General features: G+C 34.6%; 2 protein-coding genes across 4 annotated transcripts; one reads left to right on the forward strand and one right to left on the reverse strand.

The window, feature by feature from the left end:
* Nucleotides 1–1,984: 1,984 nt before the first annotated feature.
* On the forward strand, nt 1,985–15,040 carry LOC106757642 (formin-like protein 20). Of its 3 annotated transcripts, none has more exons than XM_014640362.2 (17): nt 1,985–2,299; nt 3,056–3,759; nt 3,878–4,099; nt 4,177–5,885; nt 5,978–6,107; nt 6,552–6,623; nt 7,103–7,201; nt 7,344–7,385; nt 10,466–10,546; nt 10,623–10,673; nt 10,765–10,846; nt 11,036–11,130; nt 11,207–11,278; nt 12,164–12,280; nt 13,657–13,722; nt 13,807–13,873; nt 14,079–15,040. In XM_014640362.2, the coding sequence occupies exons 1-17, from the start codon at nt 2,227–2,229 to the stop codon at nt 14,243–14,245; spliced, it is 3,849 nt and encodes a 1,282-aa protein (XP_014495848.1). In that variant the 5' UTR covers nt 1,985–2,226; the 3' UTR covers nt 14,246–15,040. The 3 variants fall into 3 exon arrangements, with proteins under 3 accessions (XP_014495848.1, XP_014495847.1, XP_022635144.1); XM_014640361.2 differs by having other exon boundaries at nt 1,986–2,299; nt 13,657–13,725; XM_022779423.1 differs by having other exon boundaries at nt 2,215–2,801; nt 13,657–13,725.
* A 1,302-nt stretch (nt 15,041–16,342) lies between these two features.
* LOC106757222 lies at nt 16,343–18,000 on the reverse strand. Its single transcript, XM_014639846.2, has one exon. It carries the CDS (start codon nt 17,677–17,679, stop codon nt 16,693–16,695), a length of 987 nt encoding a protein of 328 aa, XP_014495332.1. The 5' UTR covers nt 17,680–18,000; the 3' UTR covers nt 16,343–16,692.
* Between the last annotated feature and the right edge of the window lie 990 nt (nt 18,001–18,990).

An 18,990-nucleotide genomic window follows, 5' to 3' on the forward strand; every position in this document is an offset into this window, starting at 1 on the left:
AGAATTATTTTGAAGCTCGGATAGAGCTCGGCCACAAGGCCATAATTATTTTGAAGCTCAAATAAGAGCTTGACCATGAGGTCGAAATTACTTTAAAGCCTAGATAAGAGTTTGTCAACATGACCAAAATTACTTTGAAGCTCAGATAAAAGCTCAACCATGAGGCTGAAATTACTTAAAATCTTAGAGAGAGCTTGGCCTTGAGACCAAATTGTATATTAGAACTCGACCTCGAGGCTAATCCACTTGCAAAGCACGACCGAATGGCTTAATTATATGATGAACTCAATCATATTTACATATTATAACTTAATTTTAGTAGTTTAACATGTTAGTTATTTATCATTCTATTATTATTATTATTAGACTATTATTATACTTTCCAGGTAAGCATCATTCTAATAGGGACATAGGCTCATAACCCATGTTGGTCCTATAAATGTATGAGTAATCATGGATACTCACTTTAGACTTAATACTTGATAATTACTCTAATATAATATAATATATCTTAATTCTTTTACTAACTTAAGTGTAAAAGAGTTTTTGAAGGTGGATTTTTCTCTCTGTGAATTAGGAGATCTCTTAATGTTGAAGAGATGTGAATAAATATTAATTATTAAATGTTTAAATTAATCACTAAATATAATATAAGTATTGGAGAGATATGAATAAAACTAATTCATTACAGGAAAGGAAAGTACTTTTTTATCATCAAATGTAATAATATAATGTAAAACTAACCTATATTTCGTACTAAAAGTTTAATGAAAAAACATTGAGAAGAGATGCTTAATTCGTAATGAGTAGACAAGGTAACTTTTTGCAAAGTAAAATTTATTATTCATTCTCTTTAGCATAATATTTTAATTGGATATTTAAAGTATTTTGTTTTAATTGATGACAATTATTGATGCATATGTAAAATTTTAAAATTTATTACTTGAAAATCTTATATTAATAGCTTAACTTATAAATTGTCATTAAAAAAAAGTAAATATTACATCGATTAAATGAAAACCCAATATAATATAGGATATATTATATTAATTTTTTTATTCAACTGATGCGATATTTGTTGTTCTTTTTTTAAATAACGATTATATATTACATTGGTTTCTAGTGATAATTGATGTATGTAATTTCATATATAATTTTTTATACTTCAATACTAAATTGGTTAGGATGACAACTTATGTAATATCTTTTTAATTACATCAAATTTATTAATAATCGATGTAAAATATATTCAAATTATAACATTGTCTTAATAAATATATTGATTTTGAAATTGATACAATATGTTCTAAATAATTGATGTAATATATTTTTCGTAATAGTGAATAAAAAATTATTATAAGTTATTTTAATTGAATTAGTTTGTGTTTTAATTGCATTGAATATTTTTAGAAAAGTTTATACAGTTAAATTTTCATTAAATTCAAACTTTATTATTTCCTTGAAAAGTACATAGTAGTTTGTTAGAGTTATGACTTTTAAGAAAGAGAGTACTTACATTTACGGCTCTTTTATTGAAATGGTACAATTTGTTTTTTATTTGTTAAGAAACGTATAAATTTAAAGGAATTACGAACATGTTAATTTCGACCATGTTCGTAATTTTCTTCATAAGTAAACACAAAGGAAATTCTTCCATGTGGTTGAAGATGTAAATTACGACAATTGTTTAGCAGTATAAATTTTTTAAAATAACCTGTAAAAGTATAAATTTTTGTAACTTTGATAACGAAAACTTCTTCACTGTATCAAATAGTTGTTATTTCTAAACATCCAAATATTTCATGCAAAGAAAAAGTACGTAAATATTATTTCAATAAAAAAGAAAGCTTTTTAGCTTTACGGATTATATCACCTTGTCACACAAAGAGAAGACCTTACCAGGAACTACGAACGCATGATGCTGTAGAATTATCGTAGGATATCTATACCTATATATACATATATATGCGGGAAATGGATGAAGATGGTTTTCGTGAGAAAGACTCAAAGAAATGATTTGACGTTGATGAATGATATTGTAATGGTGTTGGTGTTGATGATGATGATGATGATGATGGATGAGTTTACTTACTATAAAAAAAATCCTTCCTTTAATTTAACTATAACTTACCGAAACCAAAAGCAAAGCCGCATGCATGGCCCAGTTCCAACCCAACCAAGTCGAAAGTAACACATTTTTCATACTCAGAAGTACATTCCATTCCCATGGCTCTTTTCCGAAGGTTCTTTTACCGGAAACCACCCGATCACCTCCTCGAGATCTCCGACAGACTCTATGGTCTCTCTCTCTCTCTCTCTCTCTCTCTCTCTCACACACACACATTCACTTCCTTTTTTCTTACTTTACCTACTGACTTACACCTTTTTCTTTAATTATGTCTACTTTACATTTGTAATTATTGTTCTTGTGAATTGAAGCATAGCTCTTGTGACTGATGGCTGAGTTTTGACCTCGGTTCCTGAATCTTTTTTCAAGTGGGTTTATGGTAATGCAGTGACAATATGGACCATGTTTCTGTTTCTGGGTTTTCTGTGCCATTGGGTTTGGTCTATTCCTGTTGGTCATGTTTTTCAGGTTTGGGAGGGTGTGTGGGATAAGGGTTATTCAAGATGTAACAAAAATGTGGAACGAGAGGGTTGGATTTGGAGTGACTGGAATTCAAATAGTAGTCTCTGTAGTGATTCGTCAGTAGAGGATTTTTTACTAGAAACCCGAGAAAGGAGTGTTGATTTTGTCTGGAAGATGTGTTTTGAGTGAGACTTTTGTACTCGTCCTCAAGGTTTTATGATGTAGTTGCAGTTACAGTTTTGGCAGAATTCTTCTTATTGTGAAAAATTACAGACAAATGTTGTCACCACTGCAGTTGCAATGTGATTGTAATTACTAAATCTTGAAGTTGTATCCTGAATCGTGTTTGGAGCCCCTCGTTTAGAACCTTGCTTGTTGTTACTGAGATTATAGTTGTGCCTAGTAACAGTTGTTTCTGTTTAGTGTCAGAATGAATTTGTGTGTAATACTTGACTGTTTATGCAGTTTTTGATTGTTGCTTCTCCAAGAATGTGTTGGAGGAAGAGGAGTACAAGGTTTATGTCGGGGGGGTTGTGGCTCAGCTACAGGATCACTATCCGGATGCTTCTTTCATGGTGTTCAATTTCAGAGAAGGGGATAGGCGCAGTCGAATTTCAGACATAATGTCTCAGTACGAGATGACAGTTATGGAGTATCCTCGGCAATATGAGGGTTGCCCCCTTTTGCCTTTGGAGATGATTCACCACTTCCTTCGATCAAGTGAGAGCTGGTTGTCCTTGGAGAGCCAACAAAACGTGCTTTTGATGCACTGTGAAAGGGGTGGTTGGCCTGTGCTTGCGTTTATGCTAGCTGGTCTTATGTTGTACAGGAAACAGTACAATGGGGAACACAAAACTCTTGAAATGGTGTACAAGCAAGCACCCAAAGAACTTCTCCACCTTCTATCCCCTTTGAATCCACAACCTTCTCATTTGAGATATCTTCAGTACATTTCCAGGAGGCATTTGGGTTCTCGGTGGCCTCCATCAGAAACACCCTTATATTTGGATTGCATTATTCTCAGAGTCCTTCCTCTGTTTGACGGAGGAAAAGGATGCAGACCGGTTGTGCGTGTCTATGGTCCAGACCCTTCAAAACCTTCCAACCGAAGTTCTAAGCTTCTTTCCTCAACTTCAATGGGCCAAAATCATGTTCGCCACTACTTGCAGGTGACTTAGATTTTTTAAGTTGTTATTCAGTGAGTTAATTAGATACAATATCCGTGCTATTCATAATTGATTGTGAGTTTATCAGAGAGAATATCCTATTGAGAAGTTTTAACCACAGGCAGAATGTATGCTCGTGAAAATTGACATCCGTTGTCATGTTCAAGGGGATGTGGTTCTTGAGTGCATACATTTAAGTGATGATTTTGTTCGTGAGGAGGTGATGTTCAGAGTCATGTTTCATACTGCGTTTGTACGGTCAAATATATTGCTGCTGAGCCGCGATGAAATTGATATTCAGTGGGATGCAAAGGATCAGTTCCCCAAGGACTTCAAATTTGAGGTAAGTTGTTGTTTTCCTTATGTAAGTTGTTTTCTGAAGCGATAGGAGTTGAACACATAGTTGTATCTGTATATCAGGTGCTTTTTTTGGACGCTGATGCTGTTATGCCTAATCTAAACACAGTAGATGCGAGTGACACAGAATGTGCTTCACCTGAGGCTGAGGAATTCTATGAAGCAGAAGAGATCTTCAGCAATGTAATTGATGTACTGGAAGGTAAGGGAGATTACGATTTTCTAATGGTTCATGACAGTGAAGTGGATGATGGAAGTCATAAAGAGATCTGGAAAGAGTATTCAGATCCTCATACTTTTCTGGATTCCATGTTAGATGATGGGATTCACCAACAGGTTGATGATGCGAGGTACAAGCTTGACAAGAGGGTGGTTTTAGATACTCATGTTGTCAAAGATATTGGAGTGGATTATGGAGTAACTTTTATGACAAAGGAAGTCACTCTGAATGCTCTTGATAAATTGGCAGTTAAGCAAAACAAATATGGCGATTCAGAACCAGGGCTGCAGCTGCTTGATATTTCCATACCAAAATCTGATAAGTTACTTATTTCTTCTGAAAATAAACAACTTCCTTCGAACTCAAACTCTATGCAAGAACCACATGGTTTTCAGGCAAATTATGCAAAACCCAATGTAACAACTAGGTCGGTTCCTTCTAGTAAGGGTTCTCTTCAAGATTCCATTAACTTCTCATATCCACCATCAAGGAACAATAGTTCACCACTAACATTGTCATATGTTACCTCTGAAAACAAGGAAATCATTGATGCAAAAGGAAACTCTACTTCTTGTTCTCATGTCTCTGAAGTAATTGCTTTTATGGACACGATAAACGACCTGAAAAACTGTGATGGTGATAACTCAAAATCTTCGGACGCTGTTCCTGAAATAGGCTCAAAGTCTCCAGTATTATCATTACTGTCAGTCAAAGAGACATCTCTTCAGTTAGCTAATCAAGCACCACAACAGAGCTATGATCAAATGTTACAACTTCATCCACCTCCACCTCCACCTCCACCTCCAATTTTTGGACAAAATAATGGGGCTTTACCTCCTTCTCCTCCCATTGCAAATGGTGTAATTCCATCAAAAATTTCACTAGCACCACCACCACCACCTCCTCCTCCCCCTCCTTTGCAGTCTACAAATGAACCTTCGCTTCCTTCTACCTCAATCTCTCCAAAAACGTTTAAAGCTCCACCTCCTGCACCCCGACCACCACATTATCCTTCACCTCCATTAAGTAAATCTACACCACTTCCTCCGCCTCCTTTAGGTACTGCTCCACCAGCACCACCACCTCCTCCTCCTTTAAGTTCTGCTCCACCACCGCCACCTCCTCCTCCTTCTTTATCCAGAGGTTCACCTCCCCCACCACCTCTTCCTCCATCAAGTGGAGCACCACCTCCACCGTCATCTTCTTCACTGTCCAGAGCTCCACCTCCTCCACCTCCACCAAATCGTGGACCACCACCAACAACAATGCCTGGAGGCACAGCTCCTCCACCACCTTCAGGTGGTCGAGGCCAACCTCCTACTGGAACACGAGCTACTCTTGCTCATTCTCATGTACCTCTTGGTGGTGCCCCTTTTCCTTCACCAATTGGAACTGATACAAGAGGGAAAGGTCGGGGACTTGGACGTCCTACTGGGGCTGGTGCCATGGGAACTCGGAAATCCTCCTTAAAGCCTCTGCATTGGAGTAAGGTAACAAGGGCATTGCAAGGAAGTTTATGGGATGAACTACAAAGACGTGGAGAGCTTCAAATGTAATTTAACTTGCCTATTATTGATTCATTTTCAATTCTCTAATGCCTGCTTTCAACCCTGCATGTTTTAATGATTGGTTTTACATTCTTAGAACACAAGAGTTTGACGTTTCAGAGATAGAGAAGCTTTTTTCTGCAAATGTTCCAAAACCTGCTGATTCAGATGGTAAATCTGGCGGGCGGCGCAAATCTGTTGGATCTAAAGCTGACAAAATCCACTTGGTATTCTTCTATATGAATGTTCTTGAAATTTAATTTTTGAAATAAACTGTGGCTAAGGTAGTGTTGCCTTTGTACTTCACAACAAAGGTTGCTGATGTTCATGGATTCATTATATTACAAATGGAATTTAGTTCCACTGTTTTATGCTCGGTAATTTGTTCACAAAGAAATCGTTTTCATTCTGGTCTGATTTTTGAGCCATTAGGTAACAAATACATACTTTACTGTAGTTTTCTTATGTCAAGAATGAATGACTATCTTGGCAACATAACTGTGATGTTGTCATTACTGTCTCTTCCATTTTCTGAAAGTTCCAATTCAAATACTGCACAAGTGCAGTGTGCATTTCTTTGGCTGTTAAAGTATTTATTCAAAATTATTGATATAATGTTTATTTAGTATTTTCCTAGTATCGTACCAATAAGTTTTTTCGACTGATTGTAGATTGACCTAAGGAGGGCCAATAATACTGAAATTATGCTCACAAAGGTTAAGATGCCTCTTCCTGATATGATGGTAAGTTGATAGTTCGAAATTTCTTAATTCATGCGAGCATTTTAAAACTATAATCATGCAAGCTAAGATTTCGCATTAAAGCATATCATAGTAACAATGGTATTCTTTTTCCATGAAACATAGAATGTAATTTTATGAATGCAAGTATCGCAAGACATGTGGCAGCTTTGTGCATGAAATTGATAAATGCTTTATTGATGATTAAAAAATATGTCTCTCAAGCTCAAAAGAAAGTGTTACTATATCTATCCAAAAGATTGGCCATGTCATGTGGTACAGAAGGTTGCACAATAAAGTGCCAAAAAATGTGTAAGTCAAGTCTTGCAGAGAGTAGAATCTTGTACTGTATATCTGCTTTTGATAATAGATGTTCTTGGAAACAGTTTCTTGCCTTATTATATATCTGCAAAGTATCGAGCTAAACCTCTTGACTGTAACTTATTCAATTTAATGGTTTGCATGACGAATTTCATATCCAGGCTGCAGTACTGGCTATGGATGATTCAGTGTTAGATGTTGATCAGGTGGAAAATCTCATTAAATTTTGTCCAACCAAAGAGGAGATAGAGCTTTTAAAGGTGAAGCTTAACATATTTATTGCCTCTTTATTAACAATTAAAGGTTTTCATTTCTAGAAATTTCTCTTATAATGAGTTGCTACCTTTCATTATAATTTTCTTGCGTTTCTAATTTTCATTCATTTTGGTTATGACTACATAGGGATACACCGGTGATAAGGAGAATTTGGGGAAGTGTGAAAAGGTTTGTGAATGATTTATTTAAGCCATAATATTATATAGTACTTGAGAAAAGTATAATGTGAGCTCACAAAATCATGCGGTATTTCTATGTTGCATGAAGCTTATAGACTGGTTTTGCCTTAAGCAAAGGTTGCTGTAAAAATATCCAATACTACTGATGATGTTCTCCAGGGAAACGTTCGAAAATAGAGATGAAAGAACAAGAGTCAAAAGTACAAAGAAAGAAAGAAGAGTACAATTTCAATAGGATTTCGAGATCCCAGACTCTCCCAACCAATATCCCCATTGATCCAATTGTCCCCACTCTCCTTCTATCTCTCTATTAATTACATAGATTCTTAGCTACAGGCTCCGACACAATTGTATTATTGGGCATCCTCCTAGTATAGGTCCACTTAATGGGAGGCCTACAACGAACAATGCTGCACCCCAACAGTTTCACCTTGTTCTCAAGGTCTGCTCTTTAATTACATCTGCTGATTCCCACATGGCTTCAAAGTTTGGAAGATCTTGCCAATGAATCAATGCTTCTGCTGTTCCAGAGGCATTGTTGCTGGCTGTCACCACTGGTGCTGGTTGAACTTGTAGCTCCAGGTCTAATGCTAACATACTAGGCAGTAGTTTTGGAGCAACTGAAGGAACTGATGCTTTCTTCAAGAGGGATACATGACTGGATGCATTTGCTATCCGGGGTTAGTTTTAACTGGTTGTAAGAAACTTTTCTATTCTTTTATTCCCCTCACCGACTCACTTCTCGCTTAAGCACTAGCCACGCTTCAGCCCTGCACCATTTGCACAGTTCTTCCACTCACGGATCTTAATTCCGGATCACTTACATATCTCTTAAGAGATTGTAGAGGATACACAGAAGCTCACACTTCTTCATATATCTTTCTCACAGAACAATCAACCCTATTTATAATTCTGGTTTACAACAGAATCTGGTAATGGACTGGCCTCAATATCTTCACCACCTAATGAAGCAATGGGTTTATGGGTCTTCTTTTTTATATAGTGTTCAACTTTTTTTTTTACTCAATATGAGACTTAGATTCACATTTAGATTCCCAATAGAACTACACCCAAATCTCTATTAGTAGCATTTGTTTCATCAATGAATGTTTAAAAAGTCTGGAACTATTAAGATGGGTAACTCTGCCATTCTTTTCCTGAGTGAATCAAATGCAACTTGAGCTTGTTGCTGCAAAAAAATACTGTCCTTCTTCAGCAACTAAGAGGATGTTCAATTTTCCCATAATCTTTTACATAGCTTCTATAATATCTCATGAGGCCTAGAAATCCTCTCAAAGTTTTAATGTCCTTAAACATCGGCCAAATCATCATGATTCTAACTTTCTTGGATTTGTTGCTGCTCCTTAGGCGAATATGACATCCCCAAGATATTTTATTTGCTCCTGCCTGAAAGTGCACTTCTTTTTATTGACAAACAATTGATGATTCTTCAGAGCTTGGAGAATAGTTTGTAAATGGAACTTATGTTCCTCTGTGATCTTACTATAAACTAGTATATCATCAAAGAAAACTAAGTTCATTTTCCTTAAATATGATCTTAACACCTCATTCAATTAATGATTGGAAAGTGGAAGGTGCATTTGTGAGACCAAATGTCTTTACCACAAACTCATAACATAATGTCCCTCATGAGTCCTAAAAGCAGTTCTAAGAGTGTCATTTTCCTTCATCCTATTTTGGTGGTACCCAAATTTCATATCTAACTTAGAAAATAAAGCAGCACCACCAAGTCATCCAACAACTTATCAATTATCGATGTAGGGAATTCATCTGGTATAGCTATTTATTCAATGACCTATAATAAATTGGACTTGAGTAGGAACTCAAACTTAATAACACCATATCTCAACATTATCACTAACTACTCTATATTTTGATATGGCAGTGGGGATACCTTTAGAGTCTAATGTTTGGAATTTCAGCCTCTTCTTTCAATACAATGGTGTGATCATGTATTCTAGATGGGGGTGAATCTTAAGGTTCTTGAAAAACTCTTGAAAATCCATTCAATATCCTTGCAACCCATTCAAATAAAATTGTTGAAGGGTCTATCTCACCCAATATTAGAAGTCTTACATCGACTAGAAATAAGGCAATTTATGTTAGAATAAACTTAAATTTATGAATTATTAGATAGTTATTGTGAGTGGTAATGTTTAATGTACAAGAGCAAGAGTCAGGAAGTTAGTATGTTATGTTTTTATATCTATGGTCATTACAGTGTTGTGTTTTGTAATAATTGGAGACATTATGGCTCGGAGATGAAAGGCCAAATGGTTTTCCTTTAAATTGTGATGTTCACATGATATGAATACACACAGAAGCAAATTCAGATAATTCTAAGTGAGTGTCATTTTGTTAACATTTTATCGTATATATATAGATGCAAACCGCACCTTACAAGTCAGTTTTTTTAGATTAAGTTTAAAATCTACTACTTAACATGGTATCAAATCCATGAGTTAGAGTCTATCCTAATGAAGTTTATTATTTGTTAGGTTTATTGTTCTATCCATTATCTAACCACGCATTGATGTCTATAGTGGAAGCACAATTGAACTATCTTGAAAGCACAACTTTCCTACAATGTAGTAATGACTGGATAAACTACTTATACCCCGATTTGATTAAAGGAAAGTTAGAAGTGATTAAGATGAAACTATCTGGTGATATATGTGATTTGTTTGGAATTCGTTGCTCATACTAAAATTTAGAAGTAAGGTGAAAAGTAAAGAAATTGAGTAGCCAAACCACCATAACAAGAGAAGCAGGTTTATTTTAAGGAAAGAATTAATGGACTACGAATATATGAAACTAAATAATTGCAGAACACTGCTCAAAAATATTCCCTACTCGGAGGTTTGTGACATTCTTTGGGTTATGGGTGAAATACTATATTTTATCTTTTCATTTTTAAGTCTGTGGCACCACATTGTGGCACATTCCTCTACTGTTGAGACATGGACTATAAACAAATTCTTTTGATCTCTTTTAATTAAACTGTGTATGTGTAATATTCTCATATATATTGGTTATGTTATATTTCAGTATTTTTTAGAGCTGATGAAAGTGCCAAGAGTGGAGTCAAAACTTAGAGTATTCTCTTTCAAAATTCAGTTTGGGACTCAGGTTTGCTGTTGGCTGCAATAATTTTCTGATTTTGTTGTGGATCTGGTTTCTTGAGTATCTTATTTTCACTCTGCAGATTACAGAGTTTAAGAAGAGTTTACACACAGTCAACTCTGCTTGTGAAGAGGTACTTTGCTTATGAATCTAATAGATGTACCTTGCTTGTTTTTTTTTTTTTTCTTTTTAAAACCACCTACTTTTTTTTATCTTGTCCTTAGGTCCGAAACTCATTCAAACTGAAGGAGATCATGAAGAAAATTCTTTATTTGGGTAATACATTGAATCAAGGAACAGCAAGGGGTATGTTCAGTAACAGAAATGTTTTTATTGTCATTCTCACCTGGTTAGGGGAAATATATATGGTGTACTTCTCTGTATTTTTAAAATTATATAATAATTAGCCCATAATAAGTCAGTAAATAATATTTTACTTTTTTTTTATATCTGTTCTCATATATAATGAGTGTGAAATGTTTCCACTTTGTACAGGATCTGCTGTTGGATTCAAGTTAGATAGTCTCTTAAAACTAACCGACACTCGTGCTTCAAATAGTAAAATGACACTTATGCATTTTCTTTGCAAGGTAGTAATCTCACTTGATTTAGATGAACATATTATTTGGTGGTTTAACTTTTAGATTTCTTCTATTTAAATTCCAGGTCCTAGCTGAAAGGTTTCCTGGACTCCTTGATTTTCACCTTGACCTTATTAGCTTGGAAGCAGCCACTAAGGTAACAATTTAGCTTTTGGTTCTTTATATACAGAAGAACCAAGCTTTGCCTTACCTTGTTACCCTGATTTATTGGTCAAATTTCACTTTTTACCCCTTATTTGATTTTATTTTTTAAAAAAATCCTTCCTTTTTTCAATTACATTTTGTAATGCACCCTTCCATAATTTTAAATAGACGTGCATACCATGTGAGTAATACGATGAGTCAATCCATTATGTAACTTGCTTAAAGTTTCAATCATGGTCTAAGCAACTGTACTACTAGGAGACAAAAATCACCACTTTTAACAGCTCATTCTTTTTTTATTTTCCAAACACTCAGATTGGACTTTGCAAATGCACATTGAATTCAAAGTGCTTTACTTTAGACTGGAAATTATGAGGGAAAAGCAGTTGGACTGAAAATTTGGGGTGGGAAAATGCTGACCTAAATATAAAAGTCCTAAATTATCATCCTTCAACTTTGCCCTTTGATAAATATCCACTGTATTTCAATTTGGAAATTAATCCTTTTAAACTTTGAAGAAAATAGTCCCTCAAGCAAAAAGTGTGCAAATTTAGAAACCATGGATGAAATTGCAATTTCCCATATTCATAAAATCAAGAAAGTTCGCACAGGGCCCCACACTTGTTGAATCAATCAAGATCAACAAAAGTCCCTATTGAATGGGTACTAATTTTTAGTTCTAGGGACCACTTGATCAATACAACTAGGTGTTGAAAGTTTAAGTAGGTTTGTTGCTGAAAATTAAAACCTTAGAGGGCTATTAACCCAGGGATATTTGCACTTTTAAGGAAAAGAATATGACGTTTGTACTGGATAACTGTTACTATTAGTTAACGTGATTGCAATGAATAGTGATCATAAATCCATGATCTTGCAGATACAATTGAAGTCATTAGCAGAAGAAATGCAAGCAATCATCAGGGGATTAGAAAAGGTTAATCAGGAGCTGGCTGCATCTGAAAACGATGGCCCAGTGACTGAAGTTTTTCGTAAGGTGATTAGTATTCTTGATTCTTCATTATATCATTTGAAGATCACAATTCAATGCACAGAAAGTTATGCGTTTAAACTTAGATCATAATGCTGGTTTGCTAATCTCCTTCTGAGATTAAGCACCGAGTACACAAAATATTTCCAAAATAAGTGTGTAGAGGCCTCTCTAGGCTATACAATAATAAAGTTATTTTTATATGGAAGACTCTCACTAAAGAGGATAATACAAATGTACATTCCTTGCTTCTAGAGTCTTAACTTCATCAAGTGAAGGATTTATAAAATGCACTAGTATTCTATATAAGATGCTCTCTAATAAAAACTAAGCACTTAGAAGTTATGAATCTTTTCTTTGCATGCAAAGTCATGTAAGACTTTTATATCTTGTTTTACATCAATTATTCTGCACGGCTTTGCTTGTTTTTATCGATGTTCTAGAAGGACCGTTGTGACTTGTGTGTTTTTGCTTGTCCTTGTGTCACACCTTCAAAGAATGTGTTTGACTTTACACTAGAAAATCCCACTGTTACCCTCTGTGCACACGGTAAAGGACAAAATTTTTCTCTATAGCTACATCTACTCTTCTGACAGCACAAAATGAACATACCGACTCAGAAATTAGATGTGCGTGTGTCAGAATTCTCTTAGGAAAGAGTGAGCCAACTTTCTTTTAGATTCGACAACCTTGCATTTTCATAAGTGTCAAGTGAAGTCCACATATATATGTCATTTATTGAATTTAAAGGCGTCTTGATCTAGTTAGTAGCTTGCGACGCTTCTTTAGACTCATCTAGGCTTGTAATACTTGCTTCCAACACTTTCGAGAGACTTTGTTTGATCTTCAAATTTTGAATCCAGATCTTCAGTATGACTTGCTTCTATCTTCCTTGCGTCTGATGTTTCCTTAAACTAGGCTTATCGTATTGATCTATCATCTTGTGATATTTTCTTTTGATCTTTGTATGAGACTAACTCTTCTTCAGAGTTTGTCTAAGACCTAGGACTAGTTTTATGAATTTGAGTCATCTAAAACATTCCAAGTAACTTTGTTAGACAACCAAAACATAATATTATTTATTATTATTAGTATTATTATTATCATCATCAAAACCATGGGTGTCTTAAGCAAGATTTTCAGATGTAGATTTGTGTCAAAACATGAGTAATACATCTGTGTTAACAACGGGAAGTTAAGTGTTCTCTTGTATTCTGTTATGTTTCTTTCAGATCAGTTAGCTTTGTTTCAGATCAGTTAGTTTGATTGCTTTATATACTTGTATTTACTCTTCAGAAATTACAAAATTTATGTTCACATAAATTCTAAAATGTCTCTCCTCTTTCTCAATCGTAATATCTTATGTCACTTTTTTAATTCAGACATCGAAGGAATTCATTGCTGTTGCAGGGTCAGAGGTGGCATCTGTAACAAACCTATATTCTGTGGTGGTAACATGCTTAGCCATCTTTTTGGTTGATTATATATATGTATAAGGCAACATACAGATTGTGCAATTTATTTTTGTACAGGGAAGAAATGCAGATGCACTTGCCCTATATTTTGGTGAGGACCCTGCCCGTTGTCCTTTTGAGCAAGGTTGGTTTAGCGTTAATACTTTATTATTGTTCATGGTGGAAAAGAAAAGCAGAGGATGAGAGAGGAGAGTAGAAAAGGAAAGGAGGACACAATGTAGTTTCATCATTCTTGATTTGTTGTTTGGCAAAAATAAGTGACATGTTCTATCATTTATTTTATAATACTGAAGCTAACATGTTATTGTTTTTTTTTCTTTGGTTTGTAGTTACTGCAACTCTCTTGAATTTCACAAGGTTGTTTCTGAAGGCACATGAAGAGAATTGCAAACAAACAGTGTTAGAGAAAAAGAAAGCTGATAAAGAGGCTGAAATGGAGAAGGCTAAAGGCATTAACTTCATAAGGAAGAGTGGAAAAGATGAAGAAGAAAGTTGAGAAGGTGGCTGAAGTGTAGAAGACTAAGGGATGCACTTGAGGAGAAAGAGAGCAAAGATAGTTGAAGACTTGTCTGCTCATTTGCACCAAAGTCATTCTCAAGCCAAAGAGCAGAGATCTACCAGTGGGTAGTTAGGGGACTGCTTCCGATTTTGAGTTAAGTAGCCCACTTGGGAGATCTTGGTGTGACAATTAGCCTTTCAAGGTGATCTAATGAAGTGAAATGGCACATTCTTTCCATCTATAAACATACAGAAAAGTCGTGGGAATGGATTCATTGATGACATCTTGAATCAAATTTTTGTTGATCATTCACAGAAGAATACTCAGGAAAGACCAATCTAGACCCAGCATGAATGCTTCTCTGATCACTTGAGAATCATCGGCATCCAGTGAATACCATGATAATGGATCTGATCCTTAGATTTAATAAGAAATTTTGAAGTCGGCCATGCTTCTACTAGAGTAGACCTGGCTTTGGTTTTTATCATTCATTTGGCATTTATCCATCACCAAAGCCTATGTTGTACCATGAAAAAACCTTGTACAAAGTTTGAACCCTCATCTCTGGGAATTCTTCTCATGTAAAATAGAAAGTAGCTTCCCTTCTTCTTTTCAATAGAGATTTTAGTAGACACCCCAAGAGCATGTTGTAAGCTGTCAGGTTAAGAAAAGAAAAGAATTAGAAATAAGGTCTCTGTATTGTAATTGTATGACAAACCTGAGATAGGAATCCTAGTTTCAGTTATCTTTTGTAATGCAATACATTAGTGAAAAAGCTTCTTGTTGCATTCAGTTATCCCATGGTTGGAATGTGTGCACACATTTGATAAAAGACACTCTTCAAATTCACTGATACGGTAACCATTTAATTGTCTTGCCTGGGAAGGTACCTCACTGAAAGCTATATTTGCATCTGCTGAGAGACATTTTCCATTTGTGACGCCATTTTGTCATACATTTTGAGACTTCATTTGGTTTGGACATTCAGAATCTTTTACTTGAGATATAGCAGAGTAAAATTTGCTAAAAGAACTTGATTGTTGGATAGTTAGTTGTTTAAATCCCTTGCAAACTAAAATTAAGATACAGCACAATAGGTGCTGCTAGAGTCACTAAAAGTATGCTTATCAAATTCACATGGTGCACAGATTATATTCTTAGTAGTGACTTCCACGCTTTAACTTCACTGATATCTAATTGTGCAGATAAATAGGAATGGTGGAAAAGGTAAGTATTAACTTTGTTATCCTAGTTTACTTTGTCTAGTTAGAGGTGGAGAATGACATGGAATCAAATATAGCTAAATACAATGGAATGGGATGAATATGAATAAAAATGTCATTCCATTGTTTGAATATTTTATAATGGAATGCAACAAAATTTTCATTCTATTGTTCAGAAATATTACTCATGGAATGAGTTATAACTTTTTAATTCTTGCTTTCCAATCTATACAAACCAAAAAATGAAACAATCTCTGTCCCCACCCTCTAGAATGACCTATCAAAACAATCATTTTTTGCATGCCTCTCAAGGTTTGGCCGATTAGATGAATTGACGGATCCTGATTTTGGAATAGAAGATTACCCAAGCATTTGCATTTCCTCTGTTTCTCAACATTGTTGCCATGACCAACTGGTGAAAAAGTTGGAAATATCTACAAGTTTGGTTTAAAAACACTAAATTCCAGTTGAACTTTGTAGAAGCAATTCAGTTTTTTTCTGTAATTAAAAGTAGGTTCCGTGGTTTGGTGTCCATATATCATGATTTGTCGGGGCTTGCTTCCATTCAATGATCACACATGTACTTGCAAAAACAATATACTAATACCAGCACCCTATCATTCATTGGTTTACACTAATATGCTGTCATGCATACATTTTGAGTAATAATTTAGAGGCTTGAGCTGATGTAGAATGAACATATTCTTCATGGGATCAACAACTCATGCAAATCCTAAACTGTTACACTATAATTTGTCTTTCATGGGATTCTGTAAGTAATTATGCTGGAAACATCAGCAATAAGAAAATGTGTGACCCTTTTTTAAGATGTGATTATTCATATTCATCTATCAAACATGTTACAAAAGGCAAGGAAACAAACAGCAGCTTTCGTATTATTCACAAGTAAAATATTACCAATAAATATACAAGGTAGAGAGATGGAATAAAAGGAAGACAGATTTTAACAACACAAAAGAAAGACATAAAAATAAAATGGTGAATCAATCTTCAGCTTCTAGCTTTTGCACATAGCTGAGCTGAGGTTCCTCTGTTGAAAACCTTTATGCCTTCAGAAGTTGCTCGACTTGGTTCGAGTAACATGAATGAATATTTCAAAAGCATGCAAGACTGTTAAATAACTTTTACTTCCTTCCCTTTTGTGAAGCATAAGAAACACATTGACCAAATTTATTACAAAGATATGCTACCTTATGTTACTTAAGGTAGTTCTTCAAAATTCTTGAATACCACATAACCACAATTGTCCTCCTCTGTTGGGAAATCAATCCTCGAAAAAATCTTGTCTTCATAATCACCCCTCAACCCCATCTTGCAGCATTTGTAAAACATGCAGCTGACAATTGTGTCAATTATGATGAAAAGTGAGTATAAGTAAGCAATGAAAATGCCCTCTAAAACCGTAAAAGGCCATGATGACATTCCATAGCTGTGATAGGCTCTTACAACCCTGAACTGGAACAAGGCCTCAATGGCTGCAAGGCCTACATTGGCAGGCAGTGCGAGGAACAAAGCCATTGATGTCTTTCCCCTAAGCACAACACAGGCCTTCAGAATTGCCATGAACCCCTTATGTTTCTCCATGCCAGATACAGTGAGTGCCATGTTGCAGATCACTAATGCATTGGCAAGGATCACAGAGAAGAGAACTGCAGCTGCAGCTGACATCAAACGTGTGCTACTTGGTGAAGAGTAACCAAATCCTTCAGCAAAGGTGAAGGCCAAAAACAGGAGGCAAAAGCAAGATGCATTTGCAGAGAGAATAAAGAAAGAATTGTAGATATAGGTCAGGAGGAGAGGCTTGTAATGGTATAGGGTGGAAATGAAGGAAGGTGGAAAACTCGGTTTGTGTTGATATAGAGATTGAATTACTGATGCTTTTGCAACGAGGAGAAATGTGAGAGTGAAAGGAAGGGTGAAGATTGAAGAAGTGATTGTTTGAGAAACCTTAAGGTTGAGAATGGCAAACAACTTTGATGAGGAAGGAAAGCCAGCAGCATCAAAGAGAGACTTTAGGTGACTGTGTATTTGAGGCAAGAGGGATGAAGAGGCTGGAACTAAAGCCTGTGATAGGAGTATTGATACTGAGAAAGGAAGAGCCATAAAAGCCACAGTTGTTGAGAAAAAATGATAGTTTTGAAGAAAACTGTGAATTGATCTTCTCAGAATTCTGCATGAAACCTCCATTGGAATTGATCTTTTCCTTGCTCCTAGGAGAGAAAGAGAGAGAAGGTGAAGATTTGAGTGGCTTCTCAATTCTCACTAGGTGGTTTTTGTTTCTTTTCTTCAAAGTTTTTTCTTTTGATTTTGCTCTTGATTTTTGAGAGTTGGTTGGAACAAAAAATAAACCAACTCCTAGCAAGGTGGAGTTGTTCAGGAATCTGAGATTTTGTTATTGGTTTCTTGAGAAGATTTATATTTTTGAATGTTGTTTGTGCAGTGGAAGAACCCCACCAATAGGTTGATGAGAGAGCAAAGCAGAGCAGCATGTCCATGGCGTCATTGAGTTGATATATTAGCGTTTAGCAATAAGTGATTTGGTATGACAGCCTTTAAGTCTTTGTCTTGATTATGAAATGTCTCCTTACTTCAATTCCACATAATTCACTCACTACCTTATTATTGATGCTTAGAATACTCTTTTGCAACTCTAAGTAATATATTTAAATCATTCCAAATTGAATCATTCATTTTTCCCCCTTATCTTCTAATTCAAGTGTCATTTTAAATTTTTTTAGTACAACTCAACACTTGATTGCAGAAATAAAGACATATAATTTATGGGTTTTGCAAATATAACATGAAATGATTCAAAATGCAATGACATTTTACATTATTAACTAATAAAAATCATTATTATTATGACTTTCAAGATAATTATTTTAAAAGTTAATTACTTTTAATAATAATGTATAATTGATTGATATTATAAAATTATTTTACATCTTTGATTTATGTCCTATTTTCTTAAAAATGAGAGATTAGTTGACTTTTCATCTGTATCTATGTACAAAAAAAATTAATTTTTCCAATGATTAGATTTACTTTTAATTTTATTCTTTTAAAATAAAAAAAAAATTAAAATAATTATTTTATTAATTTTATTCCTTAATTGACTGTTTTCTTAAATTTAATTTTTCTTTTCAATTTAATTGCTTTTAAATTTAATTATTTTTTTAATTAAAAAATTATCTAAAACTAAATAAAAACAATTTATAATAAAATTATAAAAAAATATTTATATTTAATTTATAATCATAATAATAATAACGATTTTATTATTTATTATTATTTATAAAAAAAAAAAACACTTTTCTTGTATAAGAAGTGAAGGTGAATTGCAAGATATGATAACAAATATGAAAATAGCAAATACGACAGAAGCAAGAAAAGGTAACAAAAATGGTGTAACTTCTACTCCCATCAACAATTATTATTAGAAATAATAATAAGAAAAAACAAAGACTATCTTAATAACACATAAAATCATGACCGTCA

Source organism: Vigna radiata, chromosome 3, assembly GCF_000741045.1.
Source record: "Vigna radiata var. radiata cultivar VC1973A chromosome 3, Vradiata_ver6, whole genome shotgun sequence".
NCBI classification, from domain to species: Eukaryota; Viridiplantae; Streptophyta; class Magnoliopsida; order Fabales; family Fabaceae; genus Vigna; species Vigna radiata.